The sequence below is a fragment of the Sinohyriopsis cumingii genome, chromosome 18 (genome assembly GCF_028554795.1).
Source record: "Sinohyriopsis cumingii isolate HCF-2022 chromosome 18, ASM2855479v2, whole genome shotgun sequence".
Taxonomy (NCBI): domain Eukaryota; kingdom Metazoa; phylum Mollusca; class Bivalvia; order Unionida; family Unionidae; genus Sinohyriopsis; species Sinohyriopsis cumingii.
Window position 1 is genome coordinate 58,648,919 of NC_142978.1, and position 20,493 is coordinate 58,669,411.

At 38.0% G+C, this 20,493-nt stretch overlaps 2 protein-coding genes across 4 annotated transcripts in view; both read right to left on the bottom strand.

The window, feature by feature from the left end:
* Positions 1 to 279: 279 nt before the first annotated feature.
* LOC149776736 (sodium-dependent glucose transporter 1A-like) lies at positions 280 to 17,752 on the bottom strand. 2 transcript variants are annotated; one of them, XM_089941274.1, is made up of 4 exons: positions 15,851 to 17,752; positions 4,103 to 4,301; positions 2,531 to 2,816; positions 280 to 1,671 (listed from the first exon to the last, which is right to left on the bottom strand). In XM_089941274.1, exons 1-4 carry the CDS (start codon positions 15,880 to 15,882, stop codon positions 554 to 556), a joined length of 1,635 nt encoding a protein of 544 aa, XP_089797400.1. In that variant the 5' UTR covers positions 15,883 to 17,752; the 3' UTR covers positions 280 to 553. The 2 variants fall into 2 exon arrangements, with proteins under 2 accessions (XP_089797400.1, XP_089797401.1); XM_089941275.1 differs by lacking the exon at positions 15,851 to 17,752 and adding an exon at positions 9,034 to 9,385.
* Positions 17,753 to 18,193: 441 nt separating this feature from the next.
* LOC149776737 (sodium-dependent glucose transporter 1A-like) overlaps positions 18,194 to 20,493 on the bottom strand; it is a 35,618-nt gene continuing 33,318 nt past the window's right edge. Inside the window, exons 5-6 of one of the 2 annotated variants that reach the window (XR_016416096.1) lie at positions 18,729 to 18,858; positions 18,194 to 18,328 (exon numbers count right to left, since the gene is read on the bottom strand). Coding sequence is in view for 1 of the 2 variants with exons in the window: in XM_089941273.1 (XP_089797399.1) it covers positions 18,787 to 18,858 (72 nt within the window). In the remaining variant the exon portion in view is untranslated. Of the gene's footprint in view, positions 18,329 to 18,536; positions 18,859 to 20,493 lie in introns of those variants that run through there. The other variant, XM_089941273.1, reaches the window with a different exon arrangement.

Sequence of the window (20,493 nt, forward strand, 5' to 3'; positions counted from 1 at the left end):
GTAGAACATTTCATTGCTAGGACTTCTAAAATTTAATTCGTGGATTATTTTTGGATTATGTTTTTATTCGATTCTTAAAACCGTAAGTTCTTATTTTTTCATTTTTCCATTGTTTTTCCAGGGAAATAAATAATTTGTTAAATTTTTCGAAGCTTGTTGTTTTCACTCTTTCTTTGTTACTATTAATTAGAGCCTAAACACGTAACATATGAGTACATGCATTGGTACTGAAGATTGGTACAGACAGTCACAAGTTTAAGGAAATAAGAGAAAGTTAGGTTTATAAACAAATTTGTTTATTCCAAAAAAGCAAATATATATAGTTAAATAAGGAGACTAGTTTTTACTCATATTTCCCCTTAGTATAGTTGGGTATTTTTGGAACACATTGCTTCAAGACTCTCCGATTGTTATTGAAAAAAAGGTATATTCGTTATATTGGATTCCAAACATTCTTTGATTATCTTAAAAAAATTTTGGAAAGTTTTTTGAACCATGTCTTATAAGCTGGGTCAATTTTTGTTGTTTATATACTACTAGCTGAGAGAAATCCTCAGACATCTTTAAATTCATTTATGTTATTGAGGCATTCCATTTCTTGCGTGACCATGTTATTTATGCTACCATCTACGTGTACCTCAATTGATGTATGCCCTACCGGAATTAAAATTTTAGCAAATATCACTGTTACTATGCAGATAAACAAGCAAAATGTACTCAATCCAATCATAACATAAACAAAACTCATTGCATTATAATGTTCCATCATATACCCAAGATAGATTGGGACGATAGCCATACCTGTAGACGATGAGAGCATGAAAAGGGAAGCAACTCTACCAGACACTGGGAAAAAGCGCTCTTCTGTCCAGGAAAACACAGCAGGAAATATTGGTGAGAATGCAAAGCCAACAACAGCAATGAAAACCCACACTACTGGTTGTACGTAAAACAAACTTCCGAGGAGAAGACCAAAGAAAGATAAAATGATCATAATGCAAAATGATAACATTAGCGTGGTAGGTTGAAAAAAGCCAGCCATGAAAATTCCCATAAATCTTCCGAAACAAAATCCTATCCAATATAATGAACTAGCTGTAGAGCCGTCTGCTTTGCTCCATTTTAAATGGCGAAGGCAGAACGTCATGAGGTAAGTCGCATAGGTAATCTCAACTCCCATATAGCTATGAAGAATTAAACAAAGAAGCATAAGTAGAGGTATTTTCAACTTAAGAGGTACTTTTCTAGCATACTTGTCTTTAGGAATAACTTTGTTTTTCTTTGTTGAAACCACTAATTTATCTTTCTGTTTGAAAAAGCTTACTATCAACGGAACAGAACATAGTAACACTATCGATGATGTAATGAGGTATCCATAGTGAACGTAAGTTGTATGCCCATTAAAACTTGAGACAATGAAACCGCTATTAGTTCCATTATAAAAATCTTCATTGCCTAAAGAATCGTTGAGGCCTAAATAGCTACTATTATCAGTACGATGTACACGGGAAATATTAAATGTATCGTTTAAACTGTCAAAAGTTGTTGCTGCCAGGAACGGTGAAATAATCTGTGGAGAAATAATGCCTCCGAGAGCAAAGGCAAAATGGACCGCTTGATTATAAGGTGCGCCTTCTTTCTCCCACATGGTCAGAATCAGCGTACTTCCGGCTGAAAAAGACAACATATGTTTATATTTCTTTCGTAATAATTTATGTTTTATTCCAGCTTTTTTCAGAAGATAAGGAAATCGTGTCACTTCGGCTTTGCTAATGCGTTCGTGTGTATTATGTCACAGTTTTTCGTAATGTTGTACACGATAAATTCACAATTCCTGTACAATGAAACTATGTATATAAATGTGCATATCAGTTCTAAATTCATTTTTCTTTATTCAGAAAAAGGTATGGTTGATAAAAGGAAGGTAGGGCTAGGGGAGAGGTCACCTTCAAAACTGTGGGGACTGGGATACCTTTAATGCAAATATGTTTCCACTGAATTTATGGTAATCTCAACACAGAGTGTATCGAAGTAAGCACGTATAAAACCATTTCGCTCAGATAATTTCATTTAGCTGAAAACACTCCGGAGAAATAAAAACATCGAGCTGTATTAAACGGCAATTTATTGGCTTGAAATCTTACCATTAGGTTTCAAAATGTACTCAAGAGAGAGAGAGAGAGAGAGAGAGAGAGAGAGAGAGAGAATACAAAATTTGACATAGACGAAAACGAAAAGAAAAGATAGACATAAATAATCTAAATAATCAATATATATAGTTGAGTGGTTTGAAAGCTAAGGGGAATACGAATTCGGGTATCAGCTACGTAGTGGGATTTGTTCCTTCGTTAGTTGGTTGGTTTAAGATTGATTAATTTACGTAGGCGGTTTGGAAGTCGTTTTATCGGTCTGTTGTTTGCTAGTTTCTTTGTCCTATGGGTAGATACACTACAGATGCAGGTGAATAGTGATTAAATGAATAATTACTTTGTAGATTCAGTAGATACGGTAATATATTTCTTTTCTTTACCTATTTCTAGTCCACATGGGAAAAAGCAAGACAGAGCCCTCATAACGATCATCAGCGGGAAGGCTGAACACCAAGGCACTGCTCCGTTTGTAATTGCCGCCCCAAGTGTGGTAAAAAACAAAACAAGGACTCGGTCAAAACGGTCACAGATGATTCCCCAAATAAGACTACCTGCTACAAACCCTACAGCACAGGCCGTGTTCAACCAGGACGCCGTGGCGAGGTCCTCATTTACAATTAACTGTAGATCCGGAAAAGAGGGTCCAGCCTGACCGGAAGTCAAACCCTGCACACAAGAAAGAAGAAAAAACATATCATGTACTTTGGAAGGTTTGAACATCGATATGTTTTCATTAATCTTCAAAATTTACTTCCTGATACACTATTTATACAGTTATTTCGTTTTCTTAAAGTTATCAATGTTAATATTGCACGTATTACTCGAAACATGCCATGTCAGACCCGACCCTAGGGCAAGGAGAGAGACAGAAGTAATCGCCTAGTGCCCCGCGCTTTCAGGAAAACAACTCCGCAATTCAGTTTTTTTCCTTGGGGCCCCGCGCTCATCACTTGCTGCCTTGGGCACCGCATGTTGCCTTGGACCCCGCATATCCTAGGGCCAGGCCTGGTCCATGTGGACGATATAACTAACTCATTATAGTTCATTGTGTGCGGAATATACTTTCTGATTAATACTGATTGCATGTTCATGGGGAAAAATCATTAAATAAAACTTTTAAAACACACAACAGCGAACATCACCTGCAAAGTGTATGTTTAATGGACATTCATGACCATTACTGCACAAGAGTTGTATTATTTGTCAAGTAGTAGAAATACAACAAAAACAAATGGCATGAAAGACAAAACGGAAAAACAGATAAAAACTCAGTTACTTGCTGGTAAAATAAAAAAGACAACAAGTCAACCTGGTCATCTATTCCCTGAATGTTTAGCACACAACGTAAGGTCAATGTGAACCTTCCTCCCAATCAGATAGGATACAAACAGCAAATGTATAGTACTGAAATCAGGCAGGCTTGTAGAGGCATCCGTTAAAGAAAATCCTGAAATTTGTATGGACATATAAGTCTGACTAAAGCAAAAAGGTTGTACATGTTTCCTTGTTTCACCCTGAGCACGACTGTGTTGCTCAGTAATATTACAGACGGTGTTGTTATTTGTTTGGGTTTAATGCTGTTTTTCATAATAGGCTAGACATGGCGGCAAGTATAACTGGTTGAGGAATAACCCGGGAAAACCACGATAAGAACTACATACTTCTTACCGTATGGGTAGTGGCAAGCTTTTCACCTACCCACACTGGATGAGCCAAAGATTCGAACCCGCACGGACAGAGGTGAGCTGGCAGTAATCAGTAAAGGCGAGCGCTTTAGACCACCCGGCCACCCTGGAGCCCACAAGAATATCAGAGGACAGAGGACGTGATTACGGTGTGTCTCTAAAGCTTACATTATGTATGGTGAAATCAAATCAAATTCGAAATGAAGATGAGAAAAAATCTCTGTCTCTGTCTCTGTCACACTCTCTGGAGAATAAAAAAGAACTTACATATGCCAGGAATGCTAGGAAGGTCCACGCTGTCAGGATAAACTTTTTCCTGAACGTTTTGTCTGTTTTCAAACGGTTAAGTATTGGCTTCAGTCCACTACTAGATCCATTATCACCTACTGGCTTCCGTTCACTACTAGATCCAGCTACATTATCGCTCACAATAACTTCCTCTTTTTCCATCATTATGTTCTCCTTACTATCCAGACAGAAAGAATGAATTAACGGTTTACAAAATTTCAACATGCATTCAATTACACTGGTCAACAGTGAAATCATTACTGACTTGAAAAGGCCCTAATCTGTAGTATTTTGGTGTGCCGAACACGAATATAACCGTGAAAAATTTGTATTGGCTCTCGTTTTGAAGATATTCATATACCTCATTTTCTATGTTTCACTGTGTAAATTTCTCCAGTAGGACTGCAGCAACATCCGGAATAATGATGTAACATTGCATAATACCATCATGCTCACATCATCCACAGTTGATTGCATCATTTTCTGATGCAATGCAATACTAATGCCATGCGGCTGCTGAAGTAAGTTGACGTCAGCAGTGTACTATACATGTGTAGGCCTATTATACTAATGCCAGGCGGCTGCTGAAGCTGACGTAAGCAGTGTACTATATAAAGCCCAATCAGATAGGTTCAGCATTTAAAATATTTTAGACGTTGTGCGAGACAGTTCAAGCTACTGTTACATAAAACTTATTATTTTATCCATTTACGTACAATAAAGAACAGTAATGCCTCGAAAGTGTGTTAATACCGCGGACAATTTTTGCTATATTTGTGGGGAAGTGACATTTGCCAACCAGAAGAAAAGTATCAATTCTCAAGTGAAGAAGGCATATCATCTTTACTTCGGATGCAAGGTTGGTGACCAAGACAAGCCTTGGGCTCCGCATATATGCTGTGCTACATGTACAACACAGCTTTCACAGTGGTTGAATTGCAAAAGGTCATCAATGCCGTTTGCAGTCCCAATGGTGTGGAGAGAGCCAAGCAACCACCTAAATGACTGTTACTTCTGCTTGGTTCCTCCTCTTTCCGGCGGAATAATGAAGCGAAAGAAGTCGAGAATAGTCTACCCAAACATTCCGTCTGCATTGAGACCAGTTCCACATGGTGAGGGACTTCCTATTCCAGAACCTCCAGCAGAATATTCTCTTGATTCATCTGACGAAGACAAAGGTGAGTCGACCTGTTCTTCTCCTGGTCCATCAGCATGCAGTGATCCAGATTTTCACTGTGGTGCATCATCAACCCCACACAGAATAACACAGGAAGAACTAAATGACCTGATTCGTGATTTGGACTTATCAAAGAACAAGGCAGAATTGCTAAGATCAAGACTCCAACAATGGAATCTTCTAGAAGAAGATGTCACAATTACTGCATATCGAAAGCGCCACCAGCAATTGGAGCCTTTCTTCAGAAAGGAAAGTAATCTGATATTCTGTTCCGATATTGAGGGCCTCATGAATGCTTTAAAAATCACTCATGACCCACAAGAATGGAGACTATTTGTGGACTCTTCGAAACTGAGTCTCAAGGCTGTGCTTTTGCACAATGGAAACATTCTTCCATCTATTCCAGTAGCGTATGCTGTCCACATGAAAGAGACATACGATAACTTAAGGCAGCTACTGAATTCCATTGAGTATAACAAGTACAGCTGGCACCTCTGTGGTGATTTGAAGGTAGTTGCCCTTTTAATGGGACTGCAGCAAGGATATACAAAATACATGTGTTTCTTATGCGAGTGGGATAGCCGAGCAAGGGAAATGCACTACATGAGGAAGGAATGGACTCACAGGCAGAATGTAGCCATTGGAGAGAAGAATATCCAACACCCAGCTCTGGTTGAGGCTCAGAAAATCTTGCTACCACCCCTTCACATCAAACTAGGTTTGATGAAGAACTTCGTGAAAGCCATTGACCGGACTTTGCCAGCATTCCGATACCTGCATGAAAAATTCCCTCGACTCAGCGAAGCAAAGATTAAAGAGGGAGTTTTTGTGGGTCCTCAGATTCGAGAGCTTTTCAAAGATGACCGGTTCAACCACTTGCTGGAAGGTGACGCGAAACAAGCATGGAATGCTTTTCGCCTAGTTTCTACAAACTTCCTCGGAAATGTTAGTGCAGAAAACTATAAGGAACTAGTAGAAGACATGTTGATGAAGTATAAGAAACTTGGCTGCAATATGTCTCTAAAGATTCACTTCCTTCATTCCCATTTGGATTTCTTTCCTAGCAACTGTGGTATTGTTAGTGATGAACACGGCGAACGTTTTCATCAAGATATCGCAACAATGGAACAAAGATACCAGGGAAAATGGTCCACTACAATGCTGGCTGACTACTGCTGGACACTCCTCAGAGATGCTCCCGAACAGCTGTACAAGAGACAGGCGAAGAAATCTAAGATGTAGTCAATGACTTGATTTTTTATAGGTAGGCTATTACAGTTGACCTTTTACTATTGGAATGCATTTCGTTATGTAAACATTAATTTCTTGCAGATTACAAAATAACTAGAGCCAATTTTGCAATTTGACTGTCATATTCGTGTTCAGCACATAAAAATTGATAAGAATTGACTAATTTTATTTCAGTAACATGACTTTTGTAAAAATTTGTTGTCCAGTGTTATTTACGTTCTACATTTTTCTTAATGTCCACAAACAATTACGGAATGGCCTAAAAAAAAAAGCATTAAAGCATAATATCATCTAAACAATTTTCCAGAAAATAATTAGGTTTTAATATTCGAATCATCAAACGGTGGTTGTGTTATTGTTTGAGTCAACATCCTTGTCATAATACGGACGCTGCGTAACTTGGTGACTTTACAGCCCGCGTGCGGCCCGCGGGCTGATTTTAAATGGCCCGCCAGAACTCGAGCAGCTATATAGTCGTTGCTTTTCAATTTTCTCTTGCGGCCCTCGGCTTCAAGAAAAACATTTTTCAGTGGCCCATGGTGTCAGAAAGGTTGGACAACACTGATTTACAGTGTACTTTGACCGTAAATCTCCTAAGATTAAGGACGGACAGCACTGCTTTACAGTGTACTTTGACCGTAAATGTCCTAAGATTAAGGTTGGACACCACTGCTTTAAAATGTACTTTGACCGTAAATCTCCTAAGATTAAGGACGATGTTGGCAACAAGGTCTCGTACAACTAGTGTCAACCTTTTCAGGATTAAACATTCCCTCGTCAAAGTTACGTAAATATTGATTTAGATTTCAATTCTAAACTAACTGCCATTTAAATTTAAACTTACGTTTGGTTTATGGCCCCGCGGGATGTATTGGTCAACATGCCAAGACTACAGCAAGACTAGTCTTGCAATAATCTCCCTTAAAACTAAAATAAGACCAATGATAGGAAGCAGCGTGTAAACGCTTTGCGAACTTAAGACTCGATCACGCAAATCGAGATATCCAGTTAAACGACGACAAGGCTCGATCACGCAAACTCGAGATATCCATTTAAAATATACTCTGCAATCAGATAATCTCTGCATTGCGCTGAATCATATAGTTCTGCATTAGCACACTCGAGTTCTCCTTTACGCGAAATAGAAACTTCCACTTCCCGTAATCGAGCTACCTGCCAAACCAAGAAGATCAATAATGTCATAACATTTCGCTTTCTCTAAACTTGAATACGGATATTTAATTCTCGAATGCGCGTATTCGAAGGGTAAATACGCGATCTCAGAAGAAACAACTGGAAAATATTTTTGAATCAAGTGATCATTTATTCGAATCCGAACGAATGTGGTTTTACAAAGGCTCGAAAAAGCGATCTCGAGAAAGACAACCAGAGAGATTTTGTTTTTACAACATGATTTATTTTCTGGTTATGTATTAGACAGGCTATTTACATTTAAATGGCTGGAATACGCTATATCGAGTCAGGCATACTCGATTTAGAGAGAACGCATTTGATTAAAACAACTTTTCGAAATTGTTTTTGCTCAAGATCGTGTATTCCAGCCTAGAGAACGCATACTCCTGTTTTCTTTTGGCGCATCATGTGATTTACACTTTACACAACTATTTAGACTGACATCGGATCATAACGTAAAAACAAAATTTGAAAGTGCATAATCAAAACTCAAATACGCTTTAATGGCGTATTCGAGTTTTGATTACGCACTTTCAAATTTTGTTTTTACGTTATGATCCGATGTCACCGACCTGTACATTTAGTTCGATTACACGAAATGGTAGTTTTGATTTCGTGAAATCGAGAACTTGATGGAGCATAATGGACATCAAGATACGGAAATCATGTTATGGAAAAGTGTCTTTTGATTGGCTGAATCAAGCTCACGTAATCGGGCCTCTAGACTGCGACATAGATAACACATTTTGTTCCCACAGACTTACAAAAGAAGCTAAAGCAAACGAGAAGCAAACGCATGTTCTAGGCTTACATCACCTGGTCTACAATCGTTTATCGTGCTTTTACTAATGAAACTTCGCTAATGAAGACTAATTCCATGATATAAGGTTATTACCCTAGGCCTTGAAAGGTGCGCGCGCGTGTGTGTGTGTGCGCGCTTTGGAGTTTTACCTGACGATTTACTATTTAAATATGTTCGCAAACATGTGGGCGGCATTAGTAATGTACAGGGCATATAATTCCTCACATTTGTGGCAGTCAGTATGGCTTATACAACATGAAGAAGCTATTTTTGGTGAATCGGAAACAACACTTTGGAGTACTGCATATGAAGTCTTGTTAAAAATAAAAGTATTAAAAATCAGCAATTTTGTTTATGCAAAAAAAAAAAAAAAAAAAAATATCACATTTAAACGGCACAAGAAATACTTATCTGACAGCTTGAGTTGGAAAATATGTAAACAGGCAGATATCGTCTACCTTAGACTGATATTTGTGTACTACATACCTGTATTGTCTACGTGTCGCTTATACATCAAGTAAGGCATACACGCTAGAAGATTATCGCACAGGAATGGAGATAACTCTTACTAGAGATTGATTGATGATCCGCATGTTTGTTACACACTCAGTACACTCGAATATGCACTGATTGTATCGTATACAGCATAATAAAGTGTCTTCAATTAAATGTCGGTCTGTAAAGCTTGCTTTAAAGCCCTTTCACGTACCAGCTTAAACCGGATGGGTGCAGACGATTCTTAATCGTGGGACACATGCACCTGGAAGCCATTGTCACGACAAAATGGCTACGAACGCAGTTCCATTACACTGTATTCGGCCTTTTTAAATCAGTAACTTTTCGAATTTGACAACAATTTTGCACAGATACACAAATAGATAGTTATTGTAGGTAAATGCTTACATTGCTTGTTTTAATAAATTTAATAAGTACCGGTATTATTTTTATACAATACCGTTTCTTAAGAACTGAGCGTTTTAAATCACTTTTCTTTCAAGTAGACAAAACTGTCTGTTTCAACACCAGCGTGAGCTTACCACCAGACAATCTTTTTTATTTTTTTTTGGGGGGGGGGGAGGGGAACCAGACAAATCCCCACCCCTTCCAAAAAAAGTATTTTTGTGTGTGTTTATATATCCCCCCCTAAGGTGTGTGTGTTTGGATTTTTTATTCAACAAGCATTTTTTGATCAAACATTTAGTTCAAACTAAACTTTTTGATGGGGTATTGATTGTCATCGTGGATTCTAAAGGGTTGTTTATCCGATCCTGGCTTCAATCTCCAAGATCGGAACCCCGTCCCTTATAATTTTGAGTGATTTGAGCTAAGGATCTCCTATGTCCTGTGTATGCTATGTGTGTATTTGCTATAGTTTTTGTGCGCTATAGATTTGTATGTAAGGACAGCAATAATACCAAGGTTACTCCCCAGTTGTCTATATCATTGGATACATTTTTGTTTTGTTATTTGGACATTATAAATTCCATTAGTTTGTCCAAAATTTAATTTCTTGTAATTTGGTTAGCTAGTTTTGGATCTTAATGAGAAACAGTTGCATTCTACAAAAGAAAAGAAAACAAATTCCTAGTGTTTTATATGCGTGTTCATTGTGAGACGTTTCTCATTTTTCCTCAAAGTGTTTCATGGGCGAGAAGTCCATGCCCTATTTAAGGAGCCGCATTCCCTTTATTTCATCATGCTTCTTCTAATCTTCGGGTATAGCCTTGTCTGCCGTCGTGAAAGTTATATTTAGTTTAGATTTAATTTCAAAAGCTAAAATGGTCAGAAAGGGTCTTAAATCAAAAGGATAAAAATATGTTAGTTATCATCTAAAATATTAGTTTTGGATAATGCTTTATTGTTGAGGCTACACCCATATCCTATATCTATATCCCTGTATGTGTGTTCTGTTTGTCTGCATATGAATTTTTCTGAGACTCTTTCGCAAGCCTGTTCACTTCGCATAGCGTTTTGCGACTTAGATCTACGATGTCTGTGCCTCATACTTCACCTATATGCAGGTTCCATGTTTCCCTCTAAAATTTCCCCCTCCTCTTGGTTATGATATCTTGTTTATCAGGTCACTTCTTGATTACAATGACCTGAGCACATGCCATCATTGTTTTAGTTATATATTTTGTGGTTTCCATTAAAAGGTTTTGGTGGAAGTCTCCATCTAAATATAATATGTTATTCCTCCGGTACCTCTCTCTTTTACATATTTCCATGATTAAGTTGTTTATTTCAGGTTTTCTTTTTTCACATTGCAAATGTACCTTTGTGAAATTTGCACATCAGACACTTTGGCATTGTTTTAATCATGTGACTTCTCATGGATACTTCTCCTGTTAGCCATGAGTTGTGCATATATTTAAATAACAAGCTTTGCATCTTTAGGGTTTCTGATATTTGACCAGTACCCCCTTGCCCTGTCCCAATTTACATCCCAATATTCTTGCCTAACTTTGCTCCGTATACTTTTTGTTATATCCTCCCTCAGCCATACATAAGTTTTATATATATCCACTCCCCACAATTCCTTTCTGTCCCTATATTTAACCAATAGTTCTTTGATGTTCCTAAATTTTCTAGCTACTTTTAGTTCTTTTGTGTTAGGGTGTTAATTCTGTACATATCTTCTCTACTTATGATTGTAAACCCATACTAGTATATATACAAAGCCTCCAATGGTGTTTTAGGTTCGGTATTTATTCTTTTTATTCTATCTATAACGTTGGTACATTTCAGTAGTGTTGGACTGGGCAATGCTAGTCATCCCCTACCACCTCACAATCGAGTTAATTCACAATTTTACCATACGATAAGAAGTACCATATAATTGAATCTACCACCTCACAATCTAGTAAATTCACAACTTGCTCTTGGGGCACCAGGAGGCCGAGTAGTCTAAAGAGCTCGCCTATACTGATCACTGCCATCTCACCTCTCTCGCGTGGGTTCGAATCTCGGTCTCGGACAAGGAAGATATGCGAGAAAGCTTACCAGTAGCTTCCCGTGGGTCGGTGGTACTTACCGGTTGTTTTTTTTTTCTTTCGGTTTCTACCTCCACCAGTTAATCCATGCATTGCATGTCTTGCTTGAGAAATGGCGCACCTTACACCACAAATAACTGCAACAACTTGGCCGTACGATGACATCAACCCTACCTTGCTTATTGTTCTACGCGGAAAACTTCTGCTAGTGCTTCATAGCTCAATATCTATTTGATACGTCGATGACCCAAATGAGATCCAATTTCTTTTCCGTGTTAAATTTTATAATGCAGACTCCTAAATTACAGCCAAGAAGGTCGCCTATGGCAAATGCATCTATTTTGAACGGAAAAAAATGTTGTTCTCGTTGTCATGGAGAAAATTAATTTATTACATTTAAGTAGCAGTTAATAAATAACAGTTTGACAAAGACAATAGGTCATACTTACTGGAATGTGTTGTGCACGCGACGCGAATGGTAAGTCAATTTGACTAGAAAATATGTGCCAATCTAGCCAACTGTGAAGTGTCGAATTTTGAAATGCAGTGAACTTTAAAGTTGAATGCATTGAGAATTAACATTTTATCGCATTTAAGCCAGAAAAGCCTTTGTGAAGGGTCACTTCGACCTTTCTTCGTTCATCCCCTCCCCATGTCAGTGTAATCTTCAAAGGGGCAACATTCCAACTCGGTGAAATTGACCGGGGTATCTTAACACGGTCCTTAGAAAGTAAACATTTGAGCTACCAACCCTAACCGCTTGGTAGAAACCTATGTCCACTTATCATTTTTTCAAAGGGAAATTGTTACGCACTGTCGTTCACAGATTCCGACCTGTCTAAACCTGAAGAAAAGGACTATTTCTTTGGGAAAAATTAGGGACCGCTGCCTACGATTGGGCAGAATAAATTAAGGCGTACACCTTAGAGCAGTCATACTTTAAAGTGACGATCTTAGTCGAAATTCTTTAGTCCGAAAATCTCCTTAAAGAGGAAAGAGTCTCGACTCTGTGGAAAGCCTAAAGAGAATAGTGTTTTCCTCGTTAAACAAGAAAAGGGACCAGGTGGCCGTCTTGTAGAAAGAAAGACAGGGTTTAGTGCTAGGACGCACAAGTTTTTTGGGAGAGAGAGAGAGAGAGAGAGAGAGGGGACAGTCTGAAGACAGAAGGACGATGAAAAGAAGGACGAGGTCAGAATAAAAGGACCAGGAAGTTCATGAAGGGGGCAAATCATAGAGCTTAGGAAGGATGAACTAGGAGACGTTGACATACGGTCAACGGGAAGGAAGGCGATGCACATCAATCGTGGACATTGCGCTATTTTCACCTCTCGTTATGATGATGAAATAAATCCAAATTGGACATACCTGTTAAATTCTATTGATATAATTTAACTTGAACTGGAATTGCCGTTATTAATTTGTTCTAATTAAATTTGTTATTTTCTTGGCATAGGGGGCTCGTTATGCTTTATTTCTTCCCAGTATTCTCGTTCAGTTCTTTGTTGAAATTCCATACTCCTTTCACTTCCACCAGGGTATATTATCGAGGGAGGTCATCCTCTAGATAACGCCAGCCAAATCCAATTAACCACCCCTCTTACTAAGAGGGCGACTTACACCAACCAGATCAAGATCAAAGCGTTAGACTGGATTACAAATCATGAAAGGATTACTAAACGTTTCTGTGAGAAAATAAGACAAGCAAGATCAAAGTACTAGAAGTACCCTACGGCAAGGGTATTTTGAAATAACCAGTATATGGTTGGATACTTTCCTATACCCGGGGTATGTGTAAATTCTCCCCCCCCCCCTTCCTATCTTCCATTTTACAGAATCAAGCAATCGACTCTTTGAAAAGACGTATCGCCTTGAGCTCTACGACAAGGTAAGGATCAAAAGTTCTGCCTTGCTGCATGAAGCATTGCTATTTTTCTTTAAATCGAAAAGAACCTAAACAAGAAAAAATGAAACAACATCTAAAGGAACAAATTGAAGAGGTCTGATTGTTCCAGACATGACTTTTACAGCAAGACCTCTGTTTAAGCTATTTAGATCTAACAGGGGTCCGGAAAAAACTACCGGCAAATATATACTGCTTCACCGTTTAAGTTATCTAGTGATACAAAGCGCAAAATTAATGCCTTTGTTTTGCTATCAGTGCCATTCAGTACTCTCGTTTCGAATCGAACTCAGCAGCAGCTACCTTCGTCAAACATTAATTTGAAATCCTCACCATGTAATTGTTGACTATGGCATGTTTGAGAGAGAAGAGGTTTGACTAAAAATGTGATTTACAAAAGTATAAATGACATTTTTAAAACAACGGAAGAATCTACATTCATGTATATACTGTGTTTTTATTACTAAGTGATGACTACATTTTACTATACAATTATTAATGCGACTTTGCCTGTACTTAGTTGAAGAAAGAGAGAGGTCGATCTGGAAACATAAGTTATTCCGAAAGGTGATCGGTTAATGGATATCTAGTATTGTGTTCAGCCATAATAAATGAAGTCATCATCCTTACTGGGAAAAACAGACTCTTCGCCATTGTTGTTGAATAAGCGACTCAAATATCTGGTGATTTACTATGCAACTGTGGATATTTTCCCTACACCGATCAGCCCGGTGGCCTAAGTGGTTAGAGCGTCCGCTTCGGGTGCAGGAGGTCGTGGGTTCTAACCCCGGCTTAGTCATCAAATAGACTTATAACAAATGGTCCTTGCAACAACCTCGCTTGGCGGTCAACTTTAAGATGTTAGTGTCAGGACTGGTCTGCCTGGTTTCAGGATAATGTGACTTGGTGGGACATCACGTTAGATGTCTGCGGAATGATGCCCCAGACTTAACTATTTAAAGACTTATGCCTCCCTGCACAGTTATCAGGTGAATTTTCATCTGACAAAGACCTATTTCAGATAAATGAGAATTATTTTACCCTGAAGATACAAATAAAAACAAACTAATAATTTCTGTAGAAAGCAGGCATGTGATATTTTGACTGCGGCAATCAGGATAATTCCTTATAGAATTGGTGGCTTTTATACTGAACCAATACTGCCACCATCCCCTCTTTTTGAGATTCATTTTTGGCAGCAAAGAGCTATTTTGAATATTTTACTGTGACAAGGAAGCTGAAAGAATCAGTTTGTGCATTATGCATGAATAAAGTTCACTAGTACTATAACACATTAGCAAACTTTTCATCAACCCTCAACCATTTCGATTTTTGTTATTTTTACCTCTGTAGCAGACATACGTAAATACATAAGCCAAGTCGGCTGTTCATTTCCAGCCAAGGTTACACATTTGATATCTCCAATGCTAGTCTAACTGTAACAGGCAGTCACCAAGCAAGCCAACCCATTTTCAAGCCCAACTCAACGTAAACCTAAACCACATTACAGATTGAGCTTCTGTCTGAATTTATAAATACTAAGCTTATGATAATTAGGTTCATGCCTTTTACCTTAAAAAATAGTACTATTTATGAAATCTCAAAATGTAGTGACTAAAAGATGTAAAAGAAGCCAAGCCGATTCTCTTGTAAAATAAATGCAAAATGTGCATGCTAAGTACTTAACAAAATATGAACGATGCATATCATATATAAAGTGACCAGAACTCTCTCACTGATTTCATGAAGAAGGTCAAATCTATACTAGAACAGACGGAACAATCTGAGGTAGACTGTAAGGGAGGCAACTCATCAAGTAACATAAAATGTATGGACCAATCTTTGTAAACTGAACCAAATCATTTGGCAAACTTAAACAATGAAATTTTATACCCAGATTCATCCCATCTTTGTTTCTGTAGGGTTTAACACCATTTTTCAGCACACGATAGGCTATACATGGCGGCTAGTATTAATGGTGGAGGAAGAACCCGGAAAACATCAGAAAGAACCACCGACCCACGAGAAGCTACTGGCAAGCTTTCTCACATACCCACATTGGCCGAATCAGAGACTCGAAGCCACGCAGACAGAGGTGAAATGGCAGTGATCCGTAACGGAAAGCGCTTTAGACCACTCGGCCACTCGGCCCCCCCCCCCCCCCCATCTGTTGATAAGACACTATTTATGGATAATGTATTTTAAGAACATTTAGAAGGTCACCTTTGCATCATTTTCACACTGGCCAGCACATTGTTGCTGAAGCTGCTGCTATTTAGAGAAGTTTGTTTTGCTAGTGATTGTAATCTGCACAGAATCAAATCTAAAGCAAACAGAAAAATCATGCAAAGTAGAAAAGAGGAGAAGAAAACACATTTGTAAAAATGGACTTCCATTTCATATAACTCACCAAAAACTCCAACGAAGCTGATGCAGATACATCTGTTCTTGTGAAAACTCCACAACAATTGGTGCACCTGACTCCCGATGAAATCTTCGACGTTGTCCTGGCTAGCAATATCACTTCGGCAGGTGTGCTCCCATACACTTTGAGGCCTACAAGGAAACAACCATGAATCTCTTATATATAGGTCATTATAACTTAAATCTCTGTAAATAAGATGAAATATGTTTATTTAAAATATTTCATCATGAGTAGATATGTATGTAAAGGCATAAAATTAACCCAATCATCATTAAATTAGGAAAATATACAACGTATGTACTGAAAATATTGATAAACTGAATAAGTGTGAAATATTTCATTTAAGCCACCTTGAATGAAAATTATAAGGCTTTTGTTGTTCATTAGAAGAATGGATCAGAAACAATACCTGGTAATTCTAACAGTATTGAGTTAACTCCCTTCTTTTACTATGATTAAGTGCTATCAAATCTATAGGAAATGTATGTTTGGAATACCTAACTATGTCAGTTTCAAGACATGGAGGTAATAAGGAAATGATTTATGGCACAGTGAATTACATTTAACAAGACTAAAATATGACACTGGTTCGCAATGTCTCACTGGACAGTTTATCTGGTGAATTTTCATCTGATAATGACCTATTGCAGACAAATGGGAATAATTATACATTGATGATGCAAATAAAAACAAACTAATGATTTTTTTTTGTAGAAAGCATGCATGTGAGATTTTGACTGCGGCAATCATGCGAATTCCTTATTCAACTTGTGGCTTTTATAATGAACCAATACTGCCACCCAACCCTCATTTTTACATTCATTTTTGACAGCAAAGAGCTATTTTGAATATTTTCCTGTGACAATGCAGCTAAAAGAATCAGTTTGTGCCTTATGCATGAATAAAGTTCACCAGTACTGTAACAAATTAGCATGCTTTTCATCACCCCTCAACCATCTCGATTTTTATATTTTTACCTCTGTAACAGACATACGTAAATACACACCCCAAGTCGGCTGTTCATTTGCAGCCCAAGTTACGCAGTTGATTTCCAATGCTAGTCTAACTGTGACAGGCATGCCAACCCTTTTCAAACCTAACTCAAAGTAAATCTAAACCACATTACAGATTTAGTTTCTGTGTAAATTTATAAATGCTAGGCTTGTAATAATTAGGTTCACGCCTTCAACCTTACAAATTTGGTAGGTGTCAAAATACGAAACTATCCATTGATCCCCTAATCTGTGTGCTTTTGAGTGCATCCATTTTGATGATTCAAGTGTACGTACCGGGCACTATTTATTACTCATCGAGTTGGAAGTATAGGAGCCTCCACTCGGCGCATTACCGCAGGTAGCGCATGCTTATTATTTCTCGTGTTTTTACGTGGAGAGGAGGAGGTGCCGACAGAGGTGCTGCTGCGTTGATGTAAGGTTCCAATTGATCCAGAATGAACTTTTTATTATTATTGCCAGCGTTGAAAGGGTGTCGTCTCTACACTTTGATAATTTGGAAAATAATTTTAAAAGGTGTGAGACATCACGCCATTTACAGTGGTACCGGAATCTCGTCCGACATTCAAGAGTAATGTCCCTAATTCAACAGACTGCCTTTATAAATTGTATTAACTTGTGTGAATTTATAAACGCTAGGCTTATGATAATTAGGTTCATGCCTTCTACATTAACAATTAGGGAGGTGTCAAAATACCAAACTATCAAGTGAGACTTTAACAAACTTAAAATTGTGAAGGCTACGTCCATAAAGAATATTGTCAACATTAAATTGTGAATAAGTTGTTACTGGATTTTATAAAGTTTAGAAGTTTAGAACGGTTCAGCATCTGTACCATTTTCAGGTAAATTTAGTTTCTTTTTAATTGTGTGTGTGTGTGTGTGTGTGTGATTTCGAATTTTTACGTAGCTTTAACAATTTTTCAGTCGTATCGCTACGACGTCTGCAGTATGGAAGTTTACAGTTATATCTAGCACTGGAGTATCATGCCGCAGACATGTGGCATGATGTCCCACCGAAACACATTACCATAACACTAACCTCTTATCGTTGAGCGCTTTGTGAGGCTTTTGTTGTTGTTGTTGTTATAGGGTTAACGCCATTTTTCAGCACAAGATAGGCTATACATGGCGGCCAGTATTAATGGTGGAGGAAGAACCCGGGAAAACCCCGAAAAGAACCACCGACCCACGAGAAGCTACCGGCAAGCTTTCTCACATATCCACATTGACCGAGCCCGAGACTCGAACCCACGCAGACAGCAGTGATCCGTGACGGAGAGCGCTTTAGACCACTCGTCCACTCGGGGCCCCGCTTTGTGAGGCAGCTGTTAGTATCATTTGTTAAATAAGTCTTTGGTACGACTCGACCGGGGTTGGAACCCACGACCTCCCGCATCCAATGCAGACGCTCTAACCACTAGGCCACCGGAGCGGTCATTTTTTAATACTGCAATTACAATTATATAACGTGAAATATCTAATAAAATGCATCACACTAATTTTTTTAAAAATGATGATGAACGTTCTCTTATCACATGTGTTTTATCAACTCTTGATTATGACCAGATTAGACTTACTGTGCTATTTTTTCGAGGTGCGAAATAATAATGGCAACATACTGATTGTTTCCCTATAGGTGCAGATTTTCCAGTTTCTCACACTACGTGTGCAAAATCTTTCTGCAATCAGACCATTCTCCTCACAAGGTGCATACAAATTACCTTCCTACAGCAGAGCGAACACCATTATGTATGCCTAACTGTATTCTATACTATTTCAGCTAAAGGTGAAATGATAGTAATTTGTACCATAAGATATCAAATATCATTCAAGGTTCAATAAGATACCAGCTAAAGATAGTCTTAGGCTACTATATTCGCTCGTTGCTAGGAGACCAGAGACGCGTCAGACTTTCCATCCTTGTTCACGAGTACATGCGGACAATGCCCGAAACTTGATATCTTGAAGACCATTATCCTGCAAAAACAAACGTGAAAGCTCTAAATAACAGTGAACACGTAATGTTTAGTTTAGGTGTTTCTTGCGATATGTGGAAAATGTTCTGCATGTTAGAAGTATACCTGAAAGAAACTTTGAAAAATTTAGAACTACATGTATATTTTTAACGGAATTTTAAAAGCCTTATTCGGATCTTTGTATCACGTTTAAACCTCTCCAACGACTGATTTCGTAATCTTTTACGGCTTCCTTTTAACATAGAAAACCTTGCAAAACCTTAAATTTTCCAACCTTTTAAAATCTCCAATCTTAGAGAAATACAATTTGCTCATAAAAGCGAGAGAGAAAAGCAACATTATATACAGTACACTGCCAAATCACATTGGTATGAACGGTGACGAAAAGAGAGATAACGTAGCTATAGCTGTCCTACACCCACCCGCTGGTTAAAGTAATATTCTACATACTGACTTAAACTAGATAAATCGGCACACTCGGTAAACTACGTTGAATCCACAACAAAATGGCATAACGTGAACTTCTGACTACATCCTCATTCGCAAAACTGAACGCTGATTCCTACGAGGCACCGTAGCGGACAAAAGCTGGTCCATTCAGAACGTTGCCGTTGAAATGTGAATGTCATATGTTCAGAATTCCAATTTCACGTGTTATATCAAAAAAGCTTGTCGTTAAAATTCCATTTTCTAAGTCGAGATTTTAGATTGTATCTGTTGAATTAAACAGTGGTGGTTGAAAGTTATATTTTCTATGTCGAGGTTTTATATTGTGTCGTTTGAATTACACAGCGGTGGTTGAAATATCAGTCATACCTCGAGAATTCCTAATTTACGTATTGGTTCAAAGAGTTCATGTTGAAATTTCCATTTCATATGTTGAGTATTTAGATTTCATCTGCTGAATTACACACCGCTGGTTGAAAATTCGCCGCCTAATGTCGACTTTTTAGATTGTATCTTTTGAATTACACGGCCGTTGTTGAAATTTTATTGTCATATGTCAAGAATTTCAATTTAACATGTTGAATCACATTGATTCTGCTGAAATTTCCATTTCGAGTGTTGAATTTTTAGATTGTATCTGTTAAATTACACATCGCTGGTTGGACTTTTTATTGTGCTTGTCAGAATTTGTATTTTTATATGGTGAAATGATGTGTTGGTGTTAAAAGTATGACACAATGTCCACTTTAACAGTTCAAAATAATATCGAGTATTAAGATACATCATTCGTGTATTCAGTTACGAGGCGCCATTACATTTCATGCACTTTCGATTTGAAAGTTAACATTCACAGGTCGAGAATTATTCTGAATTTCTTCGCTAGAGGTCGCTCTCGTGAACGGACCGCGTTATGTTTAAACAAGGAGGCTGCTTCTCGTTGCTGTGAAATTCAACAGATGAAATCTAAATACTTGCCATATGAAATGGAACTTTCATCACAAACAGTTGCATACAATGTGTGAATTAGGGAATCTCGACATATGATATTGAAATTTCGACCACCGCTGGAATTCTTTACGTATGACATTGAAATTTCAACCACCGCCGTGTAATTCAAACGACACATTCTAAAACCTCGACATAGAAAATATAACTTTCAACCACTACTGTTTAATTCAACAGATGCAAT

Bases quoted from the DNA above. Each gene is read 5' to 3' on its own strand.
- LOC149776736 (XM_089941274.1), bottom strand. From the start codon at position 15,882: ATGTATCTGCATCAGCTTCGTTGGAGTTTTTG. The intron at 2,817-4,102 runs GTAAGTTCTTTT...TCTTGTGTGCAG, and splicing joins TCCTAGCATTCCTGGCATAT to GGTTTGACTTCCGGTCAGGC. The intron at 1,672-2,530 runs GTAAAGAAAAGA...TGTCTTTTTCAG, and splicing joins CCCATGTGGACTAGAAATAG to CCGGAAGTACGCTGATTCTG.